General features: G+C 40.6%; 2 protein-coding genes across 2 annotated transcripts in view; one reads left to right on the top strand and one right to left on the bottom strand.

Annotated features, from left to right (window-relative positions):
* LOC116314637 overlaps positions 1 to 18,999 on the top strand; it is a 32,400-nt gene extending 13,401 nt beyond the window's left edge. Inside the window, exons 12-63 of the mRNA XM_039613223.1 lie at positions 446 to 530; positions 700 to 843; positions 975 to 1,177; positions 1,268 to 1,377; positions 1,472 to 1,590; positions 1,693 to 1,869; positions 1,954 to 1,985; positions 2,543 to 2,640; positions 2,784 to 2,806; positions 2,986 to 3,007; positions 3,110 to 3,137; positions 3,228 to 3,306; positions 3,398 to 3,544; positions 3,662 to 3,870; positions 5,447 to 5,547; positions 5,647 to 5,765; positions 5,866 to 6,036; positions 6,125 to 6,156; positions 6,256 to 6,353; positions 6,569 to 6,591; positions 6,683 to 6,704; positions 6,786 to 6,813; positions 6,913 to 6,997; positions 7,089 to 7,235; positions 7,348 to 7,556; positions 7,666 to 7,769; positions 8,013 to 8,086; positions 8,245 to 8,400; positions 8,638 to 8,852; positions 8,957 to 9,042; positions 9,374 to 9,510; positions 9,593 to 9,718; positions 9,802 to 9,992; positions 10,072 to 10,166; positions 11,273 to 11,400; positions 11,529 to 11,656; positions 11,742 to 11,859; positions 12,321 to 12,539; positions 12,644 to 12,814; positions 13,174 to 13,323; positions 14,166 to 14,245; positions 14,327 to 14,456; positions 14,618 to 14,808; positions 14,943 to 15,033; positions 15,147 to 15,276; positions 15,371 to 15,558; positions 16,362 to 16,523; positions 16,609 to 16,745; positions 18,138 to 18,280; positions 18,369 to 18,463; positions 18,656 to 18,733; positions 18,853 to 18,999. Of these exons, the coding sequence (XP_039469157.1) occupies positions 446 to 530; positions 700 to 843; positions 975 to 1,177; positions 1,268 to 1,377; positions 1,472 to 1,590; positions 1,693 to 1,869; positions 1,954 to 1,985; positions 2,543 to 2,640; positions 2,784 to 2,806; positions 2,986 to 3,007; positions 3,110 to 3,137; positions 3,228 to 3,306; positions 3,398 to 3,544; positions 3,662 to 3,870; positions 5,447 to 5,547; positions 5,647 to 5,765; positions 5,866 to 6,036; positions 6,125 to 6,156; positions 6,256 to 6,353; positions 6,569 to 6,591; positions 6,683 to 6,704; positions 6,786 to 6,813; positions 6,913 to 6,997; positions 7,089 to 7,235; positions 7,348 to 7,556; positions 7,666 to 7,769; positions 8,013 to 8,086; positions 8,245 to 8,400; positions 8,638 to 8,852; positions 8,957 to 9,042; positions 9,374 to 9,510; positions 9,593 to 9,718; positions 9,802 to 9,992; positions 10,072 to 10,166; positions 11,273 to 11,400; positions 11,529 to 11,656; positions 11,742 to 11,859; positions 12,321 to 12,539; positions 12,644 to 12,814; positions 13,174 to 13,323; positions 14,166 to 14,245; positions 14,327 to 14,456; positions 14,618 to 14,808; positions 14,943 to 15,033; positions 15,147 to 15,276; positions 15,371 to 15,558; positions 16,362 to 16,523; positions 16,609 to 16,745; positions 18,138 to 18,280; positions 18,369 to 18,463; positions 18,656 to 18,733; positions 18,853 to 18,999 (6,181 nt within the window). The remainder of the gene's footprint in view (positions 1 to 445; positions 531 to 699; positions 844 to 974; positions 1,178 to 1,267; positions 1,378 to 1,471; positions 1,591 to 1,692; positions 1,870 to 1,953; positions 1,986 to 2,542; positions 2,641 to 2,783; positions 2,807 to 2,985; positions 3,008 to 3,109; positions 3,138 to 3,227; positions 3,307 to 3,397; positions 3,545 to 3,661; positions 3,871 to 5,446; positions 5,548 to 5,646; positions 5,766 to 5,865; positions 6,037 to 6,124; positions 6,157 to 6,255; positions 6,354 to 6,568; positions 6,592 to 6,682; positions 6,705 to 6,785; positions 6,814 to 6,912; positions 6,998 to 7,088; positions 7,236 to 7,347; positions 7,557 to 7,665; positions 7,770 to 8,012; positions 8,087 to 8,244; positions 8,401 to 8,637; positions 8,853 to 8,956; positions 9,043 to 9,373; positions 9,511 to 9,592; positions 9,719 to 9,801; positions 9,993 to 10,071; positions 10,167 to 11,272; positions 11,401 to 11,528; positions 11,657 to 11,741; positions 11,860 to 12,320; positions 12,540 to 12,643; positions 12,815 to 13,173; positions 13,324 to 14,165; positions 14,246 to 14,326; positions 14,457 to 14,617; positions 14,809 to 14,942; positions 15,034 to 15,146; positions 15,277 to 15,370; positions 15,559 to 16,361; positions 16,524 to 16,608; positions 16,746 to 18,137; positions 18,281 to 18,368; positions 18,464 to 18,655; positions 18,734 to 18,852) is intronic.
* Positions 19,000 to 20,390: 1,391 nt separating this feature from the next.
* Positions 20,391 to 22,827, bottom strand: LOC120440791 (lipopolysaccharide-induced tumor necrosis factor-alpha factor homolog). The gene is made up of 4 exons (XM_039614044.1): positions 22,423 to 22,827; positions 22,254 to 22,283; positions 21,985 to 22,117; positions 20,391 to 20,762 (listed from the first exon to the last, which is right to left on the bottom strand). Exons 2-4 carry the CDS (start codon positions 22,276 to 22,278, stop codon positions 20,654 to 20,656), a joined length of 267 nt encoding a protein of 88 aa, XP_039469978.1. The 5' UTR covers positions 22,279 to 22,283; positions 22,423 to 22,827; the 3' UTR covers positions 20,391 to 20,653.
* Positions 22,828 to 25,207: the final 2,380 nt, after the last annotated feature.

The raw sequence follows: 25,207 nt of genomic DNA, 5'->3' as shown, positions 1-25,207 counted from the left end.
TGTTGGGTATCGAAGAATCCACAGTTCCCTCATTCTATTCATGTAACCCCTTCTGCCAGGGTTACTTGCTTAGTATCTATCTATCTATCTATCTATCTATCTATCTATCTATCTATCTATCTATCTATCTATCTATCTATCTATCTATCTATCTATCTACCTACCTACCTACCTATCTACATGCATATAAAAGAGCATCTCATAGTCACTCAAGGTCAGAAGAAATTCACTAAGGCAGTGTTACAGGTTGCACAATTTTCCGTTGTATGTTGCTTGTGGAATTTGGGTTTCACTCTTTGAGGAACTTTTATTAATTTCACATGTTCTAGAACAGTTTTTTAAATGTGTCTGTTCTGCCAGCATGGTCAGTGTGAACGTTGCTGTGCTGTAAGATGATGCATTACTATGTCTTTTGTGTTTAAACGTTTTCTTTACCTTTGCACAGCCGTCTGGACAACGGTATGGACAACATGACGGTGAATGAAATCCAGGATGTCTGTAGCATCACCCTTGATAAGAGCCCTTGCGGGGTAAGGTCCAATTTTCTTTTATTTATCTTTGATTATTAACACTCGAATGTTGTAAATTCTTAACTTAAATTCCTGACATGTCAAAAGTTGACTCCAAATTCATCTTAGCTAGGGAGTTGAAGAACTTTTTCTAACTTCTGTGCCGATGATTTTCTTTCCGTGCCGTCAGCTGACCGATGCGGTGGCAAACGTGGCTCATGTCTTGCATTGCGCTGCTCGTAACAACCTGACCATGACAGAAGCCGTCGTCTTGAAGCTGGTTCTAGAGCTGACTCAACGTCTGAACTTGCTGATCAAGGAGCTCTCCACAGCAGTGAGTACTGTCTAACAGCTCCACGGTGACTTATAGCTTCACAACATTGCTTTCATAGCCAGGCTTGTGTTTTCACCACACACATTGCAGCTTCAGCAAATCAATGCTTCCTCGTTCTTCATCCCCTGTAGAACTTCACGCAGTTGGAATCCGAGTTTAAGCAGATCTTCAGCGAGTCAAACTCCGCAACTCTGACCCAGGAGCACCTGACAGACCCAGCCTTCATCCAGCTCTGGTTCAAGGTCAAGCTGCTGCCCCTCCTGCCCAACGTACAGCCAGAGCTCCTCTCCTGCCTCAGCACCAAGAACTTCTCCTGCCCCGTTTACCAAACCCTGTAAGTCAACCGTCTTCATTTCCCTTTCTTTTAACCGGAACGTGGTTTGGTGCAGTCGTTCTCATTTTGTCTTTGCCCTGCTGTGTGCAGTGTGGCGGCGCTCAGTGAACGAATGAACTTTTTGGATGCTGATCCGATGTACAGCAGCAACATCTACGAGTACTTCATCTACCCCTTCCTGCTAAATCACAACACCTCGGGTAAAAAGAGGACACAGACAACACATATTAACGCACAGATACTACAAAACCAGTTCTTATGGCATTTATGTTAATGTTTGTACAAATGCTTCAGACCCCCAGTGTGTCTCTGCAGCTAATAACAGCGCAGAATGGCTGCAACTCAACTTTGGTTTCTTCTCAAGCTTTGCCTCTATCATCGACTTCTACACACTCAACCCTTATTTCTCTGGAGTAAGTTTGCAAAACACAGATGTGCTCAAACAGACTTAACAGAAGCAGAAATTTGACTATATAGTAATTGTTCTCTCCTCTTCTGCTTTGTGTCCCGCTCAGCTGGAGGCTCTTGACCTCCTGACTCCAAATCAGACGGTAGAGTTGCTGCTGTTGACTCTCCCAACTCCACCAGAGAAAGACATTGTCATCAGTCAAGTGTTTAACTTCCTGACGGAGTCACCTGCAGCCAGGAAGTACCCAGAGGTCCTCAGCGCTTTGGTCAGGCTCGCTGGAAAGGTAATAGCTTTGGCTGAGATGTGTAGGTGTTGAGCATGCTTTAGCCTTTCTCAAATATTAATCATAAAATATGCAATTTTTCAGATCAATCCTTCCTGCGACATCTACAAACAAATGTGAGTACCTTCAAATGGTTTTCTGACACAATATGACTCATGATTCTTTCCAAACTGTTTTGTTCTTTGTATGAATCAGGAAAACTCTCTCACAGCAGACCATGTTCAAGCTAAGGCTTCACTGCAATGCATTAATGGCTAAAGCTGAACCATTGCTATTGCTATTACTAAATTCACCCTGAGAAAAACAGAAAGAGAAAGAAATTAGATTACACTATAAATCACGGCATTAATATAGCTTATTAACTGGATTAATACAGGATAATGTAGAAAAATTAATTACATGACAGGCAGTCATTTTTAATGCAGATTTAATTTCAGCTTTCAATAGTGAACATCACAAAAACAGAGGAAAAAAAACTGCACCCAACTTTACAAGGTGACCCAATTAGTTAGCACCTTGCAACTTACCTCATAACTTTATAAGACGTTTGTAATTTAAACAGGTGAAAAGGTGTTGTAGGCAGACAGCTGAAGGTCTGATTGGCTCTGTTGGTAGCTCTCTATATACTCTTTATTTACATATGTTTTTTGTTTTGTGTTCTTGTGTATTCCAGCTTCACACAGCTCTATACAGCCATACCATCTCTGCCTCCAGAAATGGAACCAGTCACCTGGGCCACTATAGAAGCCCTGATAAACATTGCACCTGTCGGTACGTTTCATTGCCTCACAAACACAAAGTCAAAACAACTGGGTACACAACGTAATGGCTTAAGCTAGTCCATATAACTAGATCTACACCTGTGCTTTTGCTTTTTGCTGATTGAATATTATTTATTTTTTGGATTTGGACAGAGTGCGTGCCGGCGAACCTCAGGGTGAGATTTTTTTTTTCTATTCAATTTAATTTGAATTTAAATCCCAGCAAATCATAACAACGGTTGTCTTTTTCTGCTCATCTCATATCTTAATTTGAATGCTTTTAAGCTGTGATTGTCACAACGTGGTGAATAATATTTCAATCATTGTTTTAATTTGTTAATCCCGTCATTTACAGTGCCTGGTAATCCCGCTCAATGGTAAGACTGTTTTTCGACTGCTGCCAGCATAAACACTTTTCTTAATACATTCTGTTTGTATGATTTCTTTCTGAAAAAAAAATCTTTTCTGTTTTTTGACAGAAACTCACAGCTGTGCAGGAGTCAACAGGTAACCCTTCGTATAGGATTTACATAGTAAGTAATGCTATTGCAGTTGTTGTTATTCTGACATGTATTTCCTGTCTTGTGTGACCCACAGCTCTGATCTGCTGTCTTACTTGGACACCTTTAATCAAGTTTCCTGCAACTTCCCCTTGGAGGAATATGCCTGTGCACAGGTAATGATTTACTCTAACAGAGCCGGTGAGGACTCATTACTGTTTATTGCAGAGAATAACTACATCTCCTCTGTCTCTTTCACACATCCAGCTGGACAACTTCACAGCCAATCACCTGGCGTCTCTTCTGATGTGTAATCTTCCTGGGAACAGCGCCCACTCCAAAACTCTGTGGAAAATCCTGCTCACGAAAGTCTCCGACGTTTTAAACCCAGCCCTGGACATCCTGGCTAACATGGTTAATGACTTTAATAAGCTTTAACAAACAAATAAGAATCATTCAAACACCGAGACGAACTGTGACTATGGGAAAAGTTAATCTGCCTTTAAAATAACTGAATGATCTCTTGTTTAGCCGATGCCCGTGATTCCATCAGCGTCACAGGTTTTGGATGTGATCGGAGAGATCAGAGTGTTGCTGCTGACAGATGAGCAGCTGCAGAACAGCGAAGTTATCAACTTGTGGTTCTCAGACCGCCTGAGGAGCTTCTTGCCATATGCATCAGGAATGTTTCTGCGCTGTCTGAGCAGCAGAAACCTCACCTGTCAGTCATACCAGGAAATGTGAGTATTTGTCAGAATTGCTGCTGAACCAGCCCAACACTCATTTTCATTTCCTGATTCATAAAAGCTATATCACAGGGCATGGCAGAGAGAATTAATCTGCGAACGTTCACAGTTTTACTTACTGTGAAATCCCAGTTAGGTGTTAGTTTGCTATTTTTTCATATTTAAGATGAGTAATTACATAAGAAACCAGTGGGAAATGTACGGAAGTGACAACAATGATTCATTATCAGATCAGAATACATTTATATAGTGGTATGGTCTCCATCTTTCTAACTCTGTGGACAGATTTCACCGCACCAAAACATTCACTGTACATTACTATAGCAATCACTGTTTAAATAACATTCATCTGGCATGCTTTAGACACATAACAGACCGATCGACGATCAACCGTTTGTCCCATTAAAAGCAGTCACAATGATGGAATAATGTCACAGTTGAGACCTTGAAGATTATGTGAATCATTGATTGAAGACGAGGCTGAAAAGACTCTAAATGGGATATATTACAATTACTATATAGACAATATCTAAAATTCCAGACAAAAATATGATGCACAGTCAAGGAGTGTTTGGAAAGCTACATTTCAATGACCTAAAAATCCAGTTAGATGTGGCCAAAACCCATCAGAAAAGATGTGGTTAATAAAATACCCATGCAGGTATGGACATGAAGGAAAGCTGATGGGAGTGAGATGAAAACAGTCCAGAAAATCACAAACAAATCAGTAAAGCTGTCACATGGCATGAAAGAAAACCAACCTTCGCAGTAACAACAAGAACCAGAAGACAAGTAGGACAGGAAGTGTAGAAAGCACACAGACGAGACACGGGCTAGGAGACACTCGGGCGAACAGAGAAATAATAAAATCAAGAGTCGAAATACAACAATATAGTAAAAACTGAAATATATTAAACAGAAAGCCAAAAAACTCAAGCACAAAAATTACTTCAACAGCACCAAAGCAGCAACAAAATCCAAACAGCATCAAAATACAGCATAAAAAATGAACAAGTAAATGAATAACTTCCAAGAATCAAAAGCAACACTAAACACAGGAGCAAAGACATAGAGCGCAGCTCAAGTTTACACAACACTCACACACACAGACAACGACCACAGATGAGATAAAAGTTAAGCTTTTTTGGCAAAAACCCCACAAATTTACGCAATAACAAAAAACAAACAAACAACAAAACCTCATCATGACTATGAAGCACGGTGGAGGGAGCATCATGGATTACGGCTCACTCAGGCTCTCCAGTCATGAATGGGACAATGAATTCAACAGTGAAACTATCAGGGCCTGAAGCTGAGAGGCTGAGTAAGTCTAAGCACAAAAAATAATCTCTAGAAACTGTTAAAAAAAAAATCCCAGCCTGCGCCGCTCGTGGTTACTCTGTGTTCAGCTCACTGTAACTGTTGGTTAAGTCAAAAATCCTCCAAAGGGTTCTCTGTTATTTCCACGCAGTACAAATATAAATTTGTTTTTTCAATTACAAATTGTTATTGGTTAGTTAGTTCTCTTCTTTTTTTCTTTTTTTTTTTTTGCCCATGATTTCATTTTCAGACTGCAGACGTTTATCGGCCAGTTTAACCAGATGACCTCAAACCAGCAGCAGTTGGTCTTGCAGGATTTCATACTGCAGTTCCTGACGCAGCCACGCTCAGGTACGCACATGCTTCGTATTACCATTCAACAGCTAAAAAAATTAATAAATACATTTCAATCGTTTACAGATATTTCTCCTTTTTTAAAACTTGCTCTAGATTCCAGCTGTGTGTCTACCTCCAACAGCACTGCAGTGTGGATACAGCAGAATTTGGGTCCATTTTCAGCACTTTTGTCCCTCACTCAGCTGATCCATCTCAACCCACAATTCAACCCTGTGAGATGGGACTTCGGTTAATGACGAGATTAAAAAATACAAACAAACAAAGCTGTGAACTAATAGAAATAACTCTCAATTGTTCCTTATTTCCTATTAGATTGAAGTCTTGACACTCCTGACTGCACAACAGAGCGCAGAGCTGCTGTCGCTTCCAAATCTGCCGGACAAAGCCGTCATTATCAACGCGCTCTTTGATTACCTGACCGTGTCTCCTGAGCAGAATAAATTCACAGAGTTCCTGACCAACCTTACCGTGTTCATTCACCCGGTAAAAAGAGCAACTGCCTTCCTGTTAAGTCATCATGTTCACTTGCCTGTGCTTGTTAAAGTAATGTTTGCTTTCTTTCTCCTCCAAGGAAAACTTCACTTGCTCTTCATACAAAACGCTGTGAGTTTCACATCTACGTATACTCGGCATTTCGAAGGGGTTAAACAATTTTATATAATCTGGCACTATGATTAAAATTTGTTTGTTTACGTGTTACAGGTTTGCCAGACTGGACTTGGCCCTACCTGTGGTTTCTCTTGGCATCGCTACAACTATCACACAGACTAAAGAGGCTCTATCCCACCAACTACCACCTGGTGAGTGTTAGAACAATAACTCAATGTCTTATATCCAGCTTTGTCTCTTCACTGTTTCACCTTATTCCACACACTACCTACTCTATAGACACACTAAATGTAAATTGTCAATATTTAGCAAGCGTCAGGAATAACATCCAGTCTAGCTGCAGCTTATCACTGAACTGATTTTTTTAAAATCTGACTGATTTGCATTTCCTGTGTTTTTCTGTCAGACTGCATCATTTACAGTGGACAGGTAATTGTATGTTTTAGATTATTTGTTTTGTCTTACATTAGTCTTAATATAGTAGATTTGTAACGCGCTCTGTTTTTGTTTCTCTTGCAAGTGTAATGTCAGCGTGGCAAATGGTAAGTTCTTCACTGCTTTATGCATGAAAATGCAAATTTTTATTGTCAATTTATAACTTTTTTCTCCTTTTTTTGGTACAGCAACAGAAATCTGTATCGGACTGAACAGGTAGGATTTACATGAACCTTCTGGAGAGTTTACTTTTTATGCAACATTGTCCCAGATGTCAACAAAGTACCAATCACATGTTTTATTTTGAAACCACAGAACAGCAGTTCAGCTCCAACTCACCAGTGCACAGACGAGCGGAAACCTCTGTGACTTGGCCGTTGAGAAACTGGCTTGTGCTTCGGTAAGAGCGTCACATAAATCAACAGACGTCTGTGATTCAGCTCGTTTTCACTTTCACTGTAGAGTCTAAACTGCTCTCTGTCGTCACGCAGCTGTCAACAATAACAGCAGAGCAGCTGGCAACGATACTGAAGTGCAACCGCTCCTCCAGCTCGAGTGGGTCCAGATCTATCTGGAAACTTGTCCTCTCCAAAACCTCTCAGGTCCTGGACCAGGCTCTGGATCTGCTCGTCAACACGGTAGGAAAGCATTACACAATATTTTGTAAGTCGAGAAGAACCTTCTGCAAACGTCTGTTGTTGAAAGATACAGAAAGTCAGTAGTTACATCACATTTTGATCTTTGTTATAGACTCTGGACGCCAACAGCCCAGCAGTGTCCGTGATTCTGGACACCATACAAGAACTCCGAATAGATACCGTCAGCATGGCCACCCTCAATAATCTAACCTTCATCCAGACGTGGTTTGGCGGCCGCCTTCGTCCATTTCTGCCGGCTGTTTCACCTGACTTCCTTTCATGTATCACCACAAACCTGACCTGCAGCTCCTACCAGGCCATGTAAGAATTCCCACATTTATCACTTGAAATTACATTAAATGTGACTGCCTTTCTTGGTATACCAAAATCCTGCCATTTTTTAATTAATCTAATCCCAATTTCAACTCAGTCTGCAGATTTTGAGTCAACTCCAACCACAACTGACATTTGCCAGGCAGGTGTCTGTCTACACGCACTTCATTAAGGTTTTCCTGACCAGGAACAACAGCACAGGTACACTGCTGTATTACAGCCCAGTAACAATCAATGGCAGACTATTAACAGTTACAGTCTATGTATTGTTCACGTCACATCTGAATTAATCCAACATTCACACATGTTGATAGAATTAATGGGATTCAGGAATAATCCAGGGTGGTCACATGTATTGCAAAGTGACATCATAACAATGTATGATAGATGCTTTTCCTTCAGCACAGTAAAGCTGAATTTCCTCTGTGTGTGTTTGTGGTTCAGACCCCGCCTGCAGCTCAGGCATTGCCACCAGTGCACAATGGCTGCAGGTGAACCTGGGAGGTTTTGCCTATCTTGCGACGCGACGTCCAGGACATTCAGACGATCTACTCCAACTTCTCTGTGGTGCGTTATGATGCACTGCATTTTCTGTCTTTATACATCTGTTTTCTTGTGGGGGTTCCTCTGTCATAACAACAACTGTCACTGACAACATGTGTGTTTGCATATGCAGTTGGATGCCTTGTCACAGCTCACGGTCAGACAGCTAGCCGAGGTGTCCGCAACACCTGGCCAGCTCACAACTTCTGAGCAAGTCAACATGGTGATGAAATATGTGCCTGACCAGTTTCTGGCTGCCTTCTTTGATAATTTCTCACCTGTTATCCTGGTGAGCATACATCATGTTATAAAGTCACCTGGTGTGTTTTGATGATACTAGAATTAAAGTCAAGCTAAGTTTATCTGTTCATCAAATGTAAATCATTCATACGTTTTGTGTTTATGTTAGCAATGATGGTAAACTCTAACATTTTTCTGGTTAGTCTTCTCACACAGAGGCTGAAGAGGGTCCTGTTACACCTGTTACATCTAACAAACATGAGCTGCTTTTGTTTTTTTTCTGCAGGCTCATGAAGACGCGTTCCCTTCAGTCGTGAGGTCAGCCATGTTGCAGGTTGTGTTTGATCGTGCAAACCTCTCCCTTCCTTCGGTGAGTGATGCAGAGGTATATGTGTGGCTTACCTCCCGGCTGCCACCTCTGCTGGTACAACTTTCACCAGGACAAGTTGCATCTTACTTTGGAATACTGGCGGGAAGGAGCTGCAATATTGAGAAGCAGGGGTGAGCATAAAGCTTCAAGCAACAAACTATGGACGGATTTAAGCAATTTGACTGAAAATCAAATAAATTTTTGACGAAAACCTTTGCATTTTTTTATGTTTCAGTGTACTGAACCTGAACATGACTATCTCAACACTCAGCACAGACACACAGCAGAAAGTCTATGATCAAATCCTCCAGACCCTCAGAGGTAAAGCTAACACAGGAAACCAGTAAACTCGGCTTTAAATTTTTTTGTTGGATGAAGGAATGCTGTAAGATTCCAGTAAGCAACTAGCCCATTCACATTTCTTAACATAATGGCTGCCAGCCTTGTGAAAAAGAGGGAGGAGTCAGGCAATGTATTTCCTCCTAAGCTCGCTCTTGTCATTTATTAATTAAACATGTATGTTTGTGACTTTTTATGTGAATACAGCAACAAGTGAAGCTTTATTTATTTATTTTATTCCACATGGCCTAACAAAGCATGAGGCAAAGTTCCAATATTATAACCTAGTTTGTGTCTCCACCTTTTCCTCTAGGTCCAACACCTCTCCGCTGCTACGGTGACAGCTACAACACCAGTTTCTATGGTTTCCTGGAGCAATCTTTCATGGGTTTCCAGTTTCCCAACCTCACCGCCTTCCTGTCGCTCATGCCTCCTGACAGAATGCATCTGGTGTGTTGACTTGAAAGATATCAGGAGTAAATATGATGAAACAAGAGGAGAATGTCTTAATTTATGTCTTCTAATCTTCTAGATCATAAATTCCATCCCTCCATCAGAGCTTGGGGATTACCTGCGACGTCCTAATGTTGTCGACAACAACGCACAGCTCTGCATGCTCTTAAACAGCTACAGCCAGACACCACAGTTTCTAGAAACTGTACGTAGCCCAAGGCACATGCACACGCAGAAATGCAAACACAATGTAATGATTAAACACATTAATCTGTGCATTGCCTCCAGGAGTCTCTGCCGGATGCGGTGAGGCGCTCCATCCTGCCCTGCGTCTGGCCCGTGGCCCTCAACAGCACCCAAACGTCGGAGGTCGACGCTTGGTTTGACCGTCGCCTCAAGAACTACTTGCCCTTCCTCACAAAGAGCCTGATCAGTCCCAGTGTCATAAACAGCACCTCCTGCCTGGCCTTCCAAAAACTGTGTGTTTTACTACAGCACTAAATCCTGCTTTATATGTTTTTTTGTTTTGGGTTCTGATTTAGATTTGTTGTGTTTCAGTGTCTCAGTCCTTGGGGTATACAACTACACTACTGCTGACTTTGTGAGGGGAGACGTGTACAACGCCATCAGGACTTACCTTTACGTCGGCTCAAGTAAGTCTTTCAAGCATGCCCAGGTCAAGGATCAAGTGGGATGCTAGTTCAAGTAGAAAAAAAAAAGACATTGATCAAAAGATATTCTACATGAAACTGAACAGCAACCACATGTCAGCTAAAAACACAACTGCCTGAGTACAATTTAAATTAAAAGGGAAACTGAGTTGTATACAAAATTCAGGGAATTGCAGTTTTTCAGTTTCCCTTCATTTTGCAGCACCACAGATTGCTGTGCTTTGGATATATGTGTATATACCTAATACTTAACTGTGTGTAACAGTAGAACAAAGTCAGTACACTCAGTAATGTGAATTATGAGGATACAGTATATGTTTGCTGATATTAGCCAACGTGCTCATGCCCGAGAAAGAAGCGAAGCATTAACATGATAACATAGAGCTCAGACAACCATGCACATATAAAGTAATTAGCTCCTTTGCTGTCACTGGTAGATGTTCACTTGCCAAGGAAAAGCTGAGCAAGCATCTATTAAATGTATTAAATAATTATTTATTACTAAACATGTACATTTTAAGCACAATGTAATCTTTATGAAGATAAAACCCTTTTTCTTTGGCAGTTACTTACCTTTTACTTTTACTTTACAGTCATTTTCTTTAAAAATATGATTTTATATTATTTTATTATATTATTCACATACACATAGTATAGTACACATACAGTATAAATACATTCAAAGCAAGATAGCAGCAATCTTTCACTGATGTTTGTCCCCGTCATCGTTCTTAATAAGGTTCAAAGATTTTATGTTTTTTAACTTTGTCTTGCTTTAATATTTTGGGATTTTAAATAACTAAAAAAAAGGACAGTTAATGATAACCTTAACTTTAAGGAATTTATATTTGCTTGTATTTCATAGACCAAGACTGTTGGATAACAATGTTAATTCCAGTAAACTCTGCCAGCTACTGTAGTAACAGTTTGTTATGGGCAGCATTTTTTTTGCTTAATTTCTAGATTTGACTTCAAGAATTCACAGCAATTAAAAAAAGGCTACGCTGGAGTAAAATTACTGTAGATTTTATTTTTATTTATTCTGATCTTTATCATTATTGTTTATTGTTAACATCTTTTTTTTCTAGCCTCAAACCCAAAGTGTTACTTCCCCAGCAACCCACAACTGAATTCCACAGCTTGGTTTGCTCAGTACATCGGGTCTTTTGTCTCTTTCCTCACTCGGGACGATCTTTCAACATTTGGATCTGAGTCGGTAAAGAATCAACATTGGCGGAAATTTTGAACTGACGCTCATTTTTTTTTCTACTTGGATTTAAATGCAGCAAAAAAACAGTTGACAATTTCATGACCTACAGACATGCTTTTCTCCCCTCCCTGCAGGTCATTCAGGTCTTCACAGTGAACCTTCAGAACATCGCTCTTTTCAACACCTCTGTCTTACCTGCAAACCTCACAAACTACTACACCACCCTTCTATATCAACAGGACAGCAACTTCAACCCCTTACTGTGAGTTTAAATCTATACGATATGTTGCGTTCTCCAGTCACAAATCCTGCATTTTTCTGTAAGTGTTGTTTAACCTTCTTTGCAGCCTTCCTATCTTGTTTCGGTGTGTCGCTCCTGGTCCAGCATTTACCCAACTGAGTCCAAGCGACAGTTTGATAGTTCTGCAGAATCTCACAGTTCTCTGTACGAACCTGGACCCACAAGTAAGACACTAACATTTAAAGAAAAGAAAAACAGCTATGTGTGCAATCTGCTGCTAAAACCTAACTTAAGAAATGCACATACCTACACTGAATACAGTATAGGTGTCTTTGTATGGTCAAATAGACATGAATGTTATAAGATTTCAGTCTTTTAGAGATTCAGCATGTTGCCTGGTATCCTGGTAAAAAGTTGTTTATTATTTCCTTAAATTTGTCACCCACATAAAAGTGGGTTTAGTTTCACTTGCAGGCTCCTGTTTTGAATCTGGTGTTTATTATTTAGAGTGGTGTAGAGCTCTTTGTTCTGGGGTATGTGATTTTAAGAAGGGTGAAATGGAAAGATGAATAAAAGAGCACTAAGCTCTCCTTTTATTAACAAAATAAAGTTTTGTTCCCCAGAATATTTACACTGTAGACATAAATTTGACTCTACTGACAAAGTTTTTCTCTCATGTGTGAAGGTCACTGCTGCTTTGGCAGGTACCTTTGGTCAGAACATTGACTCCACAGTCATTTCTGCCCTCGGCAGCCAAAGCACCGGCATGTCGCTGAATCAGATCAACTCAATCAAACCCCAGGACTTAATAAACTCCATCAGCACTCTCTCCACTGTGACGGGCTGGAGCGAAGGTCAGGCCAAGGCCATCATCCAGTCTCTGCTGTCTTCAGGCGTGATACAGGTAGCAGATTTTAGACTGAATCCTGACTTTAGAAAAATCAAAGTCATCTTTGTGGTCATGCTCTCTTATGCATGTGCTGCTTCCATCCTTTTCCATTCCACCAGATCAACAGCTCATCATCGCTGATAAGTCTGGGCACTCTCATCATTGGTGTACCTTCCAGAGTGTTCTCGAGCATCTCCGGTAATCAGCTGATAAGTGCCTCCCAAACTCCTTCACTGGTGGCAAACCTCCTTTCTGGTCCTCAGATCATCCAGCAGGTCTTTGTCAGTCAGGTATGACAGGTTTTCTGTTACAGCCTTCATTCAACGATGAATCAGTGAAGCTGGTTTGGTTTAAGTAGCCCACAAACGCCACAAAAATAGAAAGAAAAAACACATGGGAAGGGGACAGCTCAGACAACTAAAGGTTTACCGTTTTTCTGGGTAGTTGTACACCTAACCACAACCCACTATTACAAACGCTGGTTTCACTGTCCTGTTTACCCTTTCACTCTATCAGTCAGTCAGACAGATTTCATGCAAATCTATAACTTGAGCATGATTTGAACTGCACACTTCCATCAGCTGCTTCGGGTGAAGATAGAAAGCTCTCCACAGAGAGTTAACTCACAACGCTTCCCATCTTCTCTCAGATCATATCAGTGAACACCAGCAACGTGCAAGTGATCCAGAACGTTCCCGATGACCTGGCCACTGAGATCCCTCGATCCCTGCTGGTGGACTTCTCCAGTAGCAACGACGTTATCACCAAACTCAACAAAAAGAAATGGAAACGGCAGCAGGTAGAAGATGAAACCCTCAGCTTAGTTTTTATTGACGTGTTGTGCTACATGCCTGTTATTACAGACTCTTTTTTTTAAATTGTTTTGTTAGGCTGAATTGTTCTTTGAGTCGTTAGCTACAGAGAGCGCCTCCGCACAGCTGGGAGGTCCAAACAAGTGAGTTCCAATCAGTCTGGGAGATCAATCAAAACAACCTGCAAATGGGTTTGAGTAGAGCTAACAGTGTGCATGTGTGTGTGTGTGTGTGTGTGTGTGTGTGTGTGTGTGTGTGTGTGTGTGTGTGTGTGTGTGTGTAGTTTGTCATCCTCTGTGCTTCAAGGGTTCACATGCACTGGAGTGAGGAAGATTGGCAATGGGCAAGTCAAGAACCTGATCAAAGCCTGTCGGAGGTCAGGCAGCAGGAAGGTTAATCTAGTGGAGTCTCAGGTACAGTATTCAAGGCATTTATGGGATATTTAAAATCTCCCAAGATTCCTTCATATCTGCTCAAATGTTAAAAAGTGAACATATCAGACATCAAATGAGTAACTAACATTTGTTTAAAACACACTTAAAACAATATATACATGCCCAGCGTTATGTAGATTACACCGTATATAACAGGGTACTACAATTTTGGACAAAGGTGCAATTTTTGCAGCGTTGCCTCTGCACGCCACCACAGTGGATTTTACATCAAGCAACCAAGATGTGATTAAACTGCAGACTTCTATCTTTGGTGAAGAAGGCAAAATTACAATAATCCGTCACCATCCAACAAATCATGGAGCTTTCTTACACGTTCTCCGTCATAAACAAGGACGATACAAGGTGCTAATTATTTCGCCTTTTTTTATCAACAGCTGACCTGCATGTACACTTACATTAAAGACGATGCTGCCAGCTTCAACCTCTACCCTCCAGATGTTCTGCTGTATTATGAGTAAGAACCCTGTTTGTTTGTTCTGAATTAAAGCTGAATGGTGGATGCTACAGCTTGTCACACTTGTGTTTCCTCTTGCAGTTACTCACTGGTGCCGCAGGGCAGCTGCAGGGCCTATTTCACAGAGCTGGGAAATGCAGACTTCTCTGTCTTCTCTGCAGCGCTCAGCTACAAGCGCACTGCCCTGTTTGAAAATGCAAAGAGCTGCCTGGTGAGTCTTCGAACCACACATCACTTCTTGAGCTGTAAAGATTAGATTTATTAATAATTGCATGAAATATAGCAAAAATCACTGGAAATAACTGTCATCACACTAAGGTTTTCTTTAATGTTTTGAGCTGAAATGAATTTCTGTTTCTTTTATTTTCAAAGGGCATAACAAACACAAGCTTAACTGAAGATGAAATATCAGTATTGGGAAACATGTGCTGCATCCTGGATGCATCCTACATCCTAAACTCAGATTCATCCATCTTGGAAAAACTCAAAGCCTGCCCCAGCCTCACTTCTGCTCAAGCAGCTGCTGTTCAGGCTCGAATGACTAATGGCAACACAAGATCTGGGTACGTAAAACGCTTCACCGCTGTGGCAGATTTTCATTCCTGTTCGTTTGTTTCCTTGTCAGCAGATTTACATTTTTACTTTTGGCCCGTTGTGTCCCCCCAAATAACCACCGTCCTGTTTTCGTGATAACCAGAGCTCCTTCAGTGTGGACTGAGCAAACTCTGAAAGACCTCGGGATGCTGTCTCTGTATATGTCTTCAACCTTCTATGATTACTTCAACACTGTGAGTAATACATGACCGCAAACATTTATATTTTTTTATTTTGTTTTCTGTTTGTTGCTCTTAACCTTGTTCTTTATGCGCCTTTCTTTCTTTCCCTTTGTTCCTGTGAGCAGAAAACAAAGAACAACTACTTGAGGTACTTCCTGGGTGTTCTCAAGGAAAACAACGTGGACAGCCAGAAGATCGGGGAGCTGAAGAGTGCAATAAGGATGTCCATTCCGGATGAGTCAAAGCGATCTACAGGTTGGTTTCCTTCTGTCAACTGCTTGGTCCATGTATTAGAATCTAGAGAGAATTCACTGTTTAACCGAAAATTGTTTCTCTTTCTGTGTTTCAGCCACTGACTGCACTTTGGGTTTCATAACCCGTGTGACTATCGTTAATCTAACATTCCCCTTAAACTATGATATAAGTCAGTTCACCAGCTGCCTCAATTCCACCATTGTGAAAGACAACTTGGATGCCCTTGTTAGCCAGGTGCAGGAACAGAACTACACAACGATTGTTCTCAGCAAGTTGCGACAGGTAAGTGGCAAAAAACTCCTGGAGCCTATCCCAGCTGGCATAGATAGAGAGGCAGGTTAGGCCCCTCCTGAAGGGCAGGATTAACACAGAGAACCATTCAGAAACACATAACACATATTCAGACCTATGGTCAGTTTAAAATCACCATTCAAGCAAACCCCATGCATGTTTTTAGGCTGTGGAAAGAAGCCAGAGAACCAGCACAGACACAGGGAGGGCATGCAAAGTCCACAGCGCTAACCACTTCCATTTTTTAAGCCTAAAGATTTTAACTCTGTGACACCATGTGTCATATTTAATACATGGCTTTTGTGAGTCTTTAAGACCTCAACATCACCAGGTCAGTTTTGTTTCTGCTGATAAACCTAAATAAATTGTAGAGAAATGTCAGATTAGCAAAGATGATCCAAACGGAAGGTTCAATAAACACTCCACTTTAAAAATATATATATATACATAATTTCCTGGCATTTACCTCATGATTCAGGCTTTACAAGGTTAAGTGACATTATCAGCATCTGACTGAGGTTTCTTCTCTCTTGGTCTCTTAATTTTTGTGACTATTTATTTTTAAAATTCCACAGAAACACGTGAGGAAGTTAAATGATTAGTTTACAGTTTTTGCTGATGATCTTATAGACGGTTAAGCGTGGGTCTATACTTCTCTTTCAAACCCTAAATCCTTGTTTTTTGTTTTTGAGGTGTTCTTGCATTGTTTTGTTTGTTCTCAGCAGTTTTTCTCTTTGAACAGTTTGCTATCTAAATTTGAGTCTAAATATCTTCTGACTTTCCCAAATTTATAGGCTTACAATGCCAGCGGCATCATCCCAGAAGATCAGGTTCAGATCTTAGGAGCAATGTCCCGTAGTGCCACTATGGCAGACATCAACATGTGGAGTATTATTCAGATCGACACACTCTCTTCTTTGATGGATCCTTCAAACGGACCGTGGGACCCGGTTCTGGTGAGCAAACAGAAGAAAAAATCTGAATGTGAGCTTACTTTACATGCTTGTGTCTTCTCACCAATGCTTGGTTCTCCTCATCAAGGCCAAAGCCATCATCTCCAAGTATCTGAGTGTAAAGGGGAACAGTCTCGGCAGTGTGGCGCTCAACGCCATTGGAGGACCAAACCTGTGTGCCCTGGATGTTGTTGTTATCAGGAACATTTCGGTTGGAAGCATCAAGTAAGGCATCAGAGCTGTGACTGTGCATGAGTGTGTGTGTGTTTGGAGGTTATTTTTACATGACATTAGCAGCAGGTAATATCTGAAAGGTACTAGAACATGTTGTCAGGGATCCTGCACTTACAAAGGCAGGTGAACCCACATAAATCTTTAAATTATTTAGATAAGTAGAAAAAAGTCTGATTTAATGGTAAATAACATTATATGTAGGGATGGGTATTGTTTAGGTTTCATCCGATACCGGTGCCAAACCGGTACTTTTGAAACGGTGCCGGTGCTTAAACGGTGCTCGAACCGGTGCTTAAAGAATGAAGAACACAAACTTTGTCCAAAAACCTCATGTTTAGCTGTTTTTTTGTAAAAAGATAACAATGTTAGCCTTTTCTGCAGCTATTGGGCATATATGGTATCACTCTTGGCTGGAAGCAGTGCTTAAACAATGGAAAAAACACAAACTTTGTCCAAAAACCTCTCATGTTCAGCTGTTTGTTTTTGTAAAAAGATAACAATGTTAGCCTTTTCTGCAGCTATTGGGCATATATGGCATCACTCTTGGCTGGAAGCAGTGCTTAAACAATGGAAAAAACACAAACTTTGTCCAAAAACCTCTCATGTTTAACTGTTTTCCACTTTTTCTTTGGGCTACCTTTTTGGCCAGGGTGAAGGGAGTATCTGCCATCAAACAAGAAGACAGCCGCATGTAACTACGACGGTGTTTGTTAGTTCACCTTACATGCATCAATTTAATAACGTGGTTAGCCTACTCAACATAAATTACACACGAACAACATTAAGCTACTCACGCAGAGAAGAACGGCTGCTGCTGCCATCATCATCCTCATCATTTCTGCTACACTGGCAGGGCTAGGGGTCAGGACTCTACTTGCTTGGGGGATGTTGCTAACTCCGGGTCCGATAACAGGCACCACACCCGCAGTAGATGTGCACGGTGTGAGGTCTTGCAGCAAGCTATCAAATACGGTGCATTTCTCGGCTTTTAAAAAAACGCTATGCGTCGCCAGGTGTTTGATCAGACTCGAGGTGTTTTGCACAGTATCAGCTTAAAGCACTTGTTGCAGGCTGCTGAGTTTGCATCTTTTGCTGTGAAGTACAGCCAGACTTTTGACCGCTTCGCCTTGGGCATTTTTAATCTGTAGCTCTGCTCTAAAAGAACGTACGTACCTGGGCCCGCCTACTACGCTTGCAAAGTTAAAATGATTGGCTAGAATCCAAAGTGTATGACATCTCAGGAAAAAAAGCACCGAAATGTGCACTGCTTTTCGGTCTGGTAACTACCGTTTATGTCAGAACCAGTGCCATACCGGTACCCATCCCTAATTATATGATTTCCATAAACTCAACACACCATCCCTGTGTTTTTATCTCCTGCAGAAACGCCGATGCCCTGGACATATCCAGCTGCACCACTGAGAAAAAGCAAGAACTGTTCGCCCTCGCCTATAAAGCATTTATCCCAGTGACCCGCTCAATCTCTATCTCCGCTTCCACTTACCAGCTCTTACAATCTTACCTACGTAAGCAAACAGACCCACATTCACAAAAGAAAAACTACATTTAAACAGCTGAAAGTTAATGTACTTTTCATTTTTTCCCATCTTGCAGCGGGTGCAGATCTTGCGTTTATCCAAAATTTAGTGTCTTCCAATATCAGCATGGACCTCCCGACCTTCACTGGGCTGCTTCAGAGTGTTATACAGGTCAGTTTATTTATTTATTTATTTGGACGGGGTCTTGCATTATAGCTCAATTTATTTACTTCACTCAAACCATTGGACAGGCCTGATAAGTTGTAAAAATAAGTGGGGTTTTTGTTTTTGTTCTGGTGAAGAATAAAGTAAGTGTGTTTATTTGCTCATGAAAACAAAATGTGTCTGCTCTGTTCTCCATAGAACCTGACTGTTAGTGACATTAAAGGTCTTCTTGGCACCAACCTCCCAGTTCTGAAGTTGTATGAAAATGTGACAGTGGTGCAAACCTGGATCAGATCACAGTTGCAGTCCGATCTTAATACTCTGGGAGTGGGGCTTACAGGAGGCAAGGCTAGTCCCACCAACACCACCATCACCCCGACGGTCACCAACTCCAGTACCACTACATCGGGCTCATCATCAACAACTTCATCAACGACATCGGGGACAGCTTCAACGACAACATCGGGGACAGCTTCAACGACAACATCGGGGACAACTTCAACAACAAAATCAACAACTGGATCCAGCACCACCACGGGTAAGTATTACAAAAGGTAGCATGGGGTAAAATATTCAAAGAACAACACCTCAGATAAAGCAGCAGTACCACATTTCAAACTTAATATGGCACACTGTCTGCACATAGAACAGACTTATGCAGGAAGAGGGTGTAGCAGGAAGGAAATCGGGCCCAAGTGTTGATCAGGAGCACATAAAGCAAAGATGGCCAAAATAAAGCAGGAAAACATGAAATGTTAAGCTGCAGATTCAATCTTTCAGTTTCTCATTTTTAAACATTTTTGTGTCATATCCTGCTGTTTTGTTACAAATATGTAGAGACCTCCGCACATTAGAAGCACCGACAAGAAAAAAAAACACATTGGTGGTGAAAGGGAACTCGGTTTTGCATCATTAATCTGCGTGATTAATGATGCCAGCCTGAAATACAGTAAATACTTATTATTTTCATATCAATATTTTCATATTACAAGAGAATCCCAATTCAGAAAAACTAGTACATGCACGCACTACACCATGAATACAGGAAACTTGACATATTGATCGTGTAAACATCACAACTTGATATGAAAAATGAATATTTTAAGTATGTGGCTGACTAGATCCTTTTGTTGTGAAATGAAAATGATACAATGTTTTTATATGATGTTAGAGGTGCATAAACACTAAAAACTGGTTACTTTGGAACCATCGGTATGTGGCTGCTAGGCAATATGATGACAACAAAAGACCTGATGTAGATAAGAACCCTTAAGGGTCTGAGCTGTGCCTGTGTGGACATTACAGTTGCTCAACTCCCGATCATGTAGGAGTTTGCAGACAGACTGAGATTTAGTGTATTATAGTAAAATTTTCTTTATATATTTTTTATGATGGACAGTTGTTTTGCATACACCCACACATTTAACCTTTTAGTGTTCTACCTTCAGACAGAATTTGATAATTAAAGGTTGATAAAAGATGCTTACAAAGAACTGGCTGACTAATCGAGCAGTTTCAGAGTTTTCTAAAAAGCCCACTTGTTGAGGTTTGTGTGCGGTCCAAGTCAAACATGGGCACCCTGGCTGTCGATATGCTAATGTTCTAGAAATAATTGGTCTCTAATGTGACTCTATGTTTCTTTCCAGGCAATGCTCCTCCAGTCCGAGGCGCTGGCTTCTCTTTCTTCGCTCTTCTTGTGCTCCTCATCACTTCTCAGTATGTTGTAATGTAAAGACAACTTGTCTCATGGAAGATTATTGGAATATGAAGTATAAAATTGTAGATAACTGGATAAAGGCTTGAATTAATCTTTTTGTTTTAATTTATCACTAATAGAAGGAAATAATGTTAAACAGAAGGGCATTTGCTTCCTTCCTTGTAATGCTCGCTATGAACAAAATAGTTCAGGTACAGTAAGAGAGATTGTAAATGATTTTCATGATAGTACTTTCTTTATTCAGTCTTACTATGAAAATGTATTTGAGAGATTAATAATAAACACATATTAAACAGCCTTAAAACAGTCATCAGAGCTCGTTATTTGCTTGGTGTCAGTGTTTTAATATTCAAAGGTTTCATATGTACACCAACAGCAAATTAGTCAAAAGATTATCAGTTATTCCGTTATGAGTGTGACCTTTTGTAAGTGTCTTTTGTTTGCAAAATGCCATGTATAAATTGATGCAGGTCTTTGAGTTATAAGCGTTTATACACCCCAAGTACAGTCTTGCAGACAGGACAGGTGTGCTTGGCATCCTTCAGACGGTCCACACAGAATGGGATGAGGCAGCAGCCTAAAACAAAGCTGGAAATGACAGCAGTGATGATCAGATTTATTTACTTATATCCTTTTTATTTTCATGTTTTTTAACCTTCAAAGATCCATTTATTCATTTTCAGGACTATCTCATGTAAGGGATATGATGTGGCAGTTGATATCATATTTCCATTTTTGGACATACTTTTAAAAAATGAAATTGTTCAAAGATTGATCTGACAGCCCGGTGGCGCCAGTGTCCGGCAGCCTCGCCTCTGTCAGTGCGCCCCAGGGCAGCTGTGGCTACAATGCAGCTTGCCATCACCAGTGTGTGAATGGGTGGATGACTGAATGTAGTGTGAAGCGCTTTGGTGTCCATAGGGACTAAGTAAAGCGCTATACAAATACAAGCCAGGCCATCCAAAACAGCTAGGATCAATTAGAAATGTACCCCAAACAAGAGCTTGGACCTTAGTTTAAAAGAAAGTATCTCCACATGTGCATCCAGCCTTTGTGTATTTTTCAGTCAGTTTCTCATAATTCTCATGATTTCATGAAGCCACAGCTGTGACATGAGTTTTTTAGAAAAAGATAGGGAGACCAGTAAACATGCACAGAAGAGGAAGCTTGGGTTTTGAGTGTGTAGTCATCACTTTAAAAAATTATTGGCACACCAACAGGAGTTTAACAACTAAAACCAAACATCTCCTTCTTTCTATCACTGCACCACCAGCTGTGTTACTGTAGTGCTTTAGCAATGTTTTTAAATCTTAATGTTATTTCAGTATTGTGCATGTTGGCATAAATTTCAATATGCACATAGTGGGAGAGTAATTCTATATTACTCAATTATTTAAGTAAAAGTAAACTGAAGGATTGATCCAACTTGCATATCTCTGGAGCTGGAGGCTGTTAGCTTAGCTTAAACAGCTAACACTAATGCTTGCTCTCCCTATGCATTCATACACTAAACAACTAGAGGAAATACAGGAAAGAGTCCTTTATGAATAGGATCAGACTAACACCAGATTCTAGCACCAACACTGATCTAAAAACACTGTATCTGTGAGAGCTCAACAGCTTGACAGATTAATACCATCTCTTGCTAAAAACTCACTGCAGTGACATTAATCTTTAGTCCAGCTTTTGCATGTTTTCACTTCCAAACAGTTTCCATGTGGTTTTCCAGCCACACTGTGAGGAGCTGTATGAAATCTGTAAAATTCTTTTATTGGCATGGTGAAGCAAACGATGCTTGAACTCTTCTTACCCACAGAAGAAGAGCCCTCCGCAGAAAAGGTAAGTGAGCAATCCAGCAGCGTAGTCCACCTTGGAGAGGACTATCTGATGGCAGTTAGGGCAGGCGATCTGAACTGGGCTGTCTCCCAGTGGACCGACCGTAGCTGCAGAAAAACAAAGATAGAGAGCACCAAAAGAGCAAATGCAAAAACAAATCAGGTTTTTAAATAAAATCACACGAAATTAGAGCTCAGCTTTAAGAGTAACAACATAAATACAGATTGTATGGCACAAACTCACCAACAGGAACTTGCGCATTTGCCATTTTTCCTGTGTACACACATTAAAAAATGTGCATTTCAACATAAACACTTAAGAAAAGCTGTCCTAAATTAAAAAAACAAAAGTCTGAATAACAAAAAGATATTCAGTGTTAAACTTGATCATTGAGTTAAAGCAGAGTACTTACAGTTTTGGGGGACAGGCTGTGACCACAGAGAGAAGAGGTTTCAGGGCAGAGCTGAAAGAGCTACACCTTCACTGTCAGCCTCCTTTACTTAATAAGTCATGAGATCCTGGGACTCTCGGTGTGATCCTCACTGACCCATCCCAAACCCAAGTAATTTTATACCCTTTTTCTGACTACCATCAGTGTAGTCTTATTCCTGTGTACATGCAGTTCTGCTGCTACACCAATAACTTGGTGTAGTGTTGTAGTATATCTGTAGTGTATCATATCTGCTGCGAGCTGCAAAAGTATGCAGCCAGCGCTAAACGATGCAAAAAGATATGGGAGAGACATTTCTGAGAGGACTGCTGCACCCAACCAGTAACTGAAGGCACATAATCCTGCATTCAGAGTGAAATTAGCAGCACATGTTCCTGCTGCTCCAAATTAGATGAGACATTTAACCATTGGTGAGCACAGCAACGTTGAATTCATGCTCATACAGTGTCTTATCTGTTCTGCATTTGAAAAGCCACATTCTAAAACTTGTGCAACAGCATCATTTCATGCCAAATGTTCCCTTACACGTCTGGTTGTCTTTGGGAACTGAGAGAATTTAAATGCAGATTGAATGTGTAATAAGTAGGTAGATGGAGCGAGAAATGAAAAATGATCAGTTGTTGAACAGTTATTGAAGTAATGTGATCAAAACACATGAATGATCCCAGATTTCGGACAAATATGGATTTAAAAACAAACACTGGATCCCAAATTTAGAATTAGTCATGTCCAGTTTAAACAGCAGTGGAATAAATGTGTTACAGCATTGTACAGATTAACCCCAGGAAACACTGACAAAGGCTTTGATGAACTCAAGAGGGAGTTTAAATGAAAAAGTAAAGACTTTTAAAGACTTCAGGTTTGATCAAATTAGATAAAAACTAGAAATATCTCAAGAGGAAAAGGCAGAAATAAATATCTTGATTGAAGCACACAAGCAGATCAACGTACCTCTAAATCATACCAGGGTCTCCAGAAAGAGAAAGGTCGATCCAAAGTGGGGAAAAAAGTCATCAAGTTTTAGGAAATTTCAGGAATAAAAATCCTAGGATATGAAATTCCTAAAGCTTGGGATAATAAAAGATGATGTTTGGGTAAATTTTTAGTCATTGCTGGTTAAACGAAACAATCCAGAAATAAATAATACACTAATAAAAAGAACCAACACAAATTTGACTCTCTAAATGTTAAACGGTGGATGAACACATACATCTTTGTGATGGACCAGATGACGTTTTCACTCAGAAAATACAACCTTAGGTAAAAAACAACACATTACATAATTAACTTTCTTTATTTATTAAACAAACACTAAACCAAAATGCTCAGGCAGTGTGAAAACCAAAGTACATCCCATGATTCAGTAGCTTGTAGAACCACCATTGGGAGCCATAACCTGAAGTAATGACTTATTACTACAATGATCAGAAAATGAAGGGATAAAACACACGGTCCGAGGCCAGAGCCAGATATTCCAAAAGTCAGTTACACTTTACAGCAGTTGTCTTCCAAGACCCACCACCCTGTAAGTAGAAGGCTGGTAATAACTCAAGGCTCAGAAACCCAACTCTGTCTTTAGGCTGCGGCATATAGTAGGCCCTGGCCTGCACAGAGAGACTAAGTTTCACCGCATCTTCATTTTACAACTCACAGAGCAGCTAACTATCCATCATATACCAATTTAAATCAAGTCACCTTAGAGCTGGCTATCAGTGCAATCAAATACACACACCTTCAATTAATCCAACCCCATCACAGCCGTTGGCTCATAGCAAATGTGACACACAAAACCACTCCCAAACCAGTGCAACTTCCACAACAAACATGGAGATGAATCAGTGCAGGCACCAGTAGTCCACCATGCTGCAGTGCTTGGGATGGTTGCATGGTCTAATATAGTGGGATGCAAAAGTTTGGGCAACCTTGTTAATAGTCATTATTTTCCTGTATAAATCATTGGTTGTTAGAATAAAAAATGTCAGTTAAATATATCATATAGGAGACACACACAGTGATATTTGAGAAGTGAAATGAAGTTTATTGGATTTACAGAAAGTGTGCAATAATTGTTTAAACAAAATCAGGCAGGTGTATAGATTTGGGCACTGTTGTCATTTTATTGATTCCAAAACCTTTAGAACTAATTATTGGAACTCAAATTGGCTTGGTAAACTCAGTGACCCCTGACCTACATACACAGGTGAATCCAATAATAAGAAAGAGTATTTAAGGGGGTCAATTGTAAGTTTCCCTCCTCTTTTTATTTTCTCTGAAGAGTAGCAACATGGGGGTCTCAAAACAACTCTCAAATGACCTGAAGACAAAGATTGTTCACCATCATGGTTTAGGGGAAGGATACAGAAAGATGTCTCAGAGATTTAAGCTGTCTGTTTCCACAGTTAGGAACATATTGAGAAAATGGAAGACCACAGGCTCAGTTCAAGTTAAGGCTCGAAGTGGCAGACCAAGAAAAATCTCGGACAGACAGAAGCGACAAATAGTGAGAATAGTCAGAGTCAACCCACAGACCAGCACCAAAGACCTACAACATCATCTTCCAGCAGATGGAGTCACTGTGCATCGTTCAACCATTCGGCGCACTTTACACAAGGAGATGCTGTATGCGAGAGTGATGCAGAGGAAGCTTTTTCTCTGCCCACAGCACAAACAGAGCCACTTGAGGTATGCTAAAGCACATTTGGACAAGCCAGCTTCATTCTGGAATAAGGTGCTGTGGACTGATGAA

This window comes from Oreochromis aureus, linkage group 6 (genome assembly GCF_013358895.1).
Source record: "Oreochromis aureus strain Israel breed Guangdong linkage group 6, ZZ_aureus, whole genome shotgun sequence".
NCBI lineage: Eukaryota > Metazoa > Chordata > Actinopteri > Cichliformes > Cichlidae > Oreochromis > Oreochromis aureus.
This window is presented reverse-complemented; position numbering and strand designations above follow the sequence as displayed.

Excerpts from the sequence above, each read along its gene's own strand:
- LOC120440791 (XM_039614044.1), bottom strand. The coding sequence starts at position 22,278 with ATGGCAAATGCGCAAGTTCCTGTTG. Across the intron at positions 22,118-22,253 it reads AAATGCGCAAGTTCCTGTTG|CTACGGTCGGTCCACTGGGA; the intron begins GTGAGTTTGTGC and ends GTTTTTCTGCAG. Across the intron at positions 20,763-21,984 it reads GGAGGGCTCTTCTTCTGTGG|CTTTGTTTTAGGCTGCTGCC; the intron begins GTAAGAAGAGTT and ends TGTCATTTCCAG.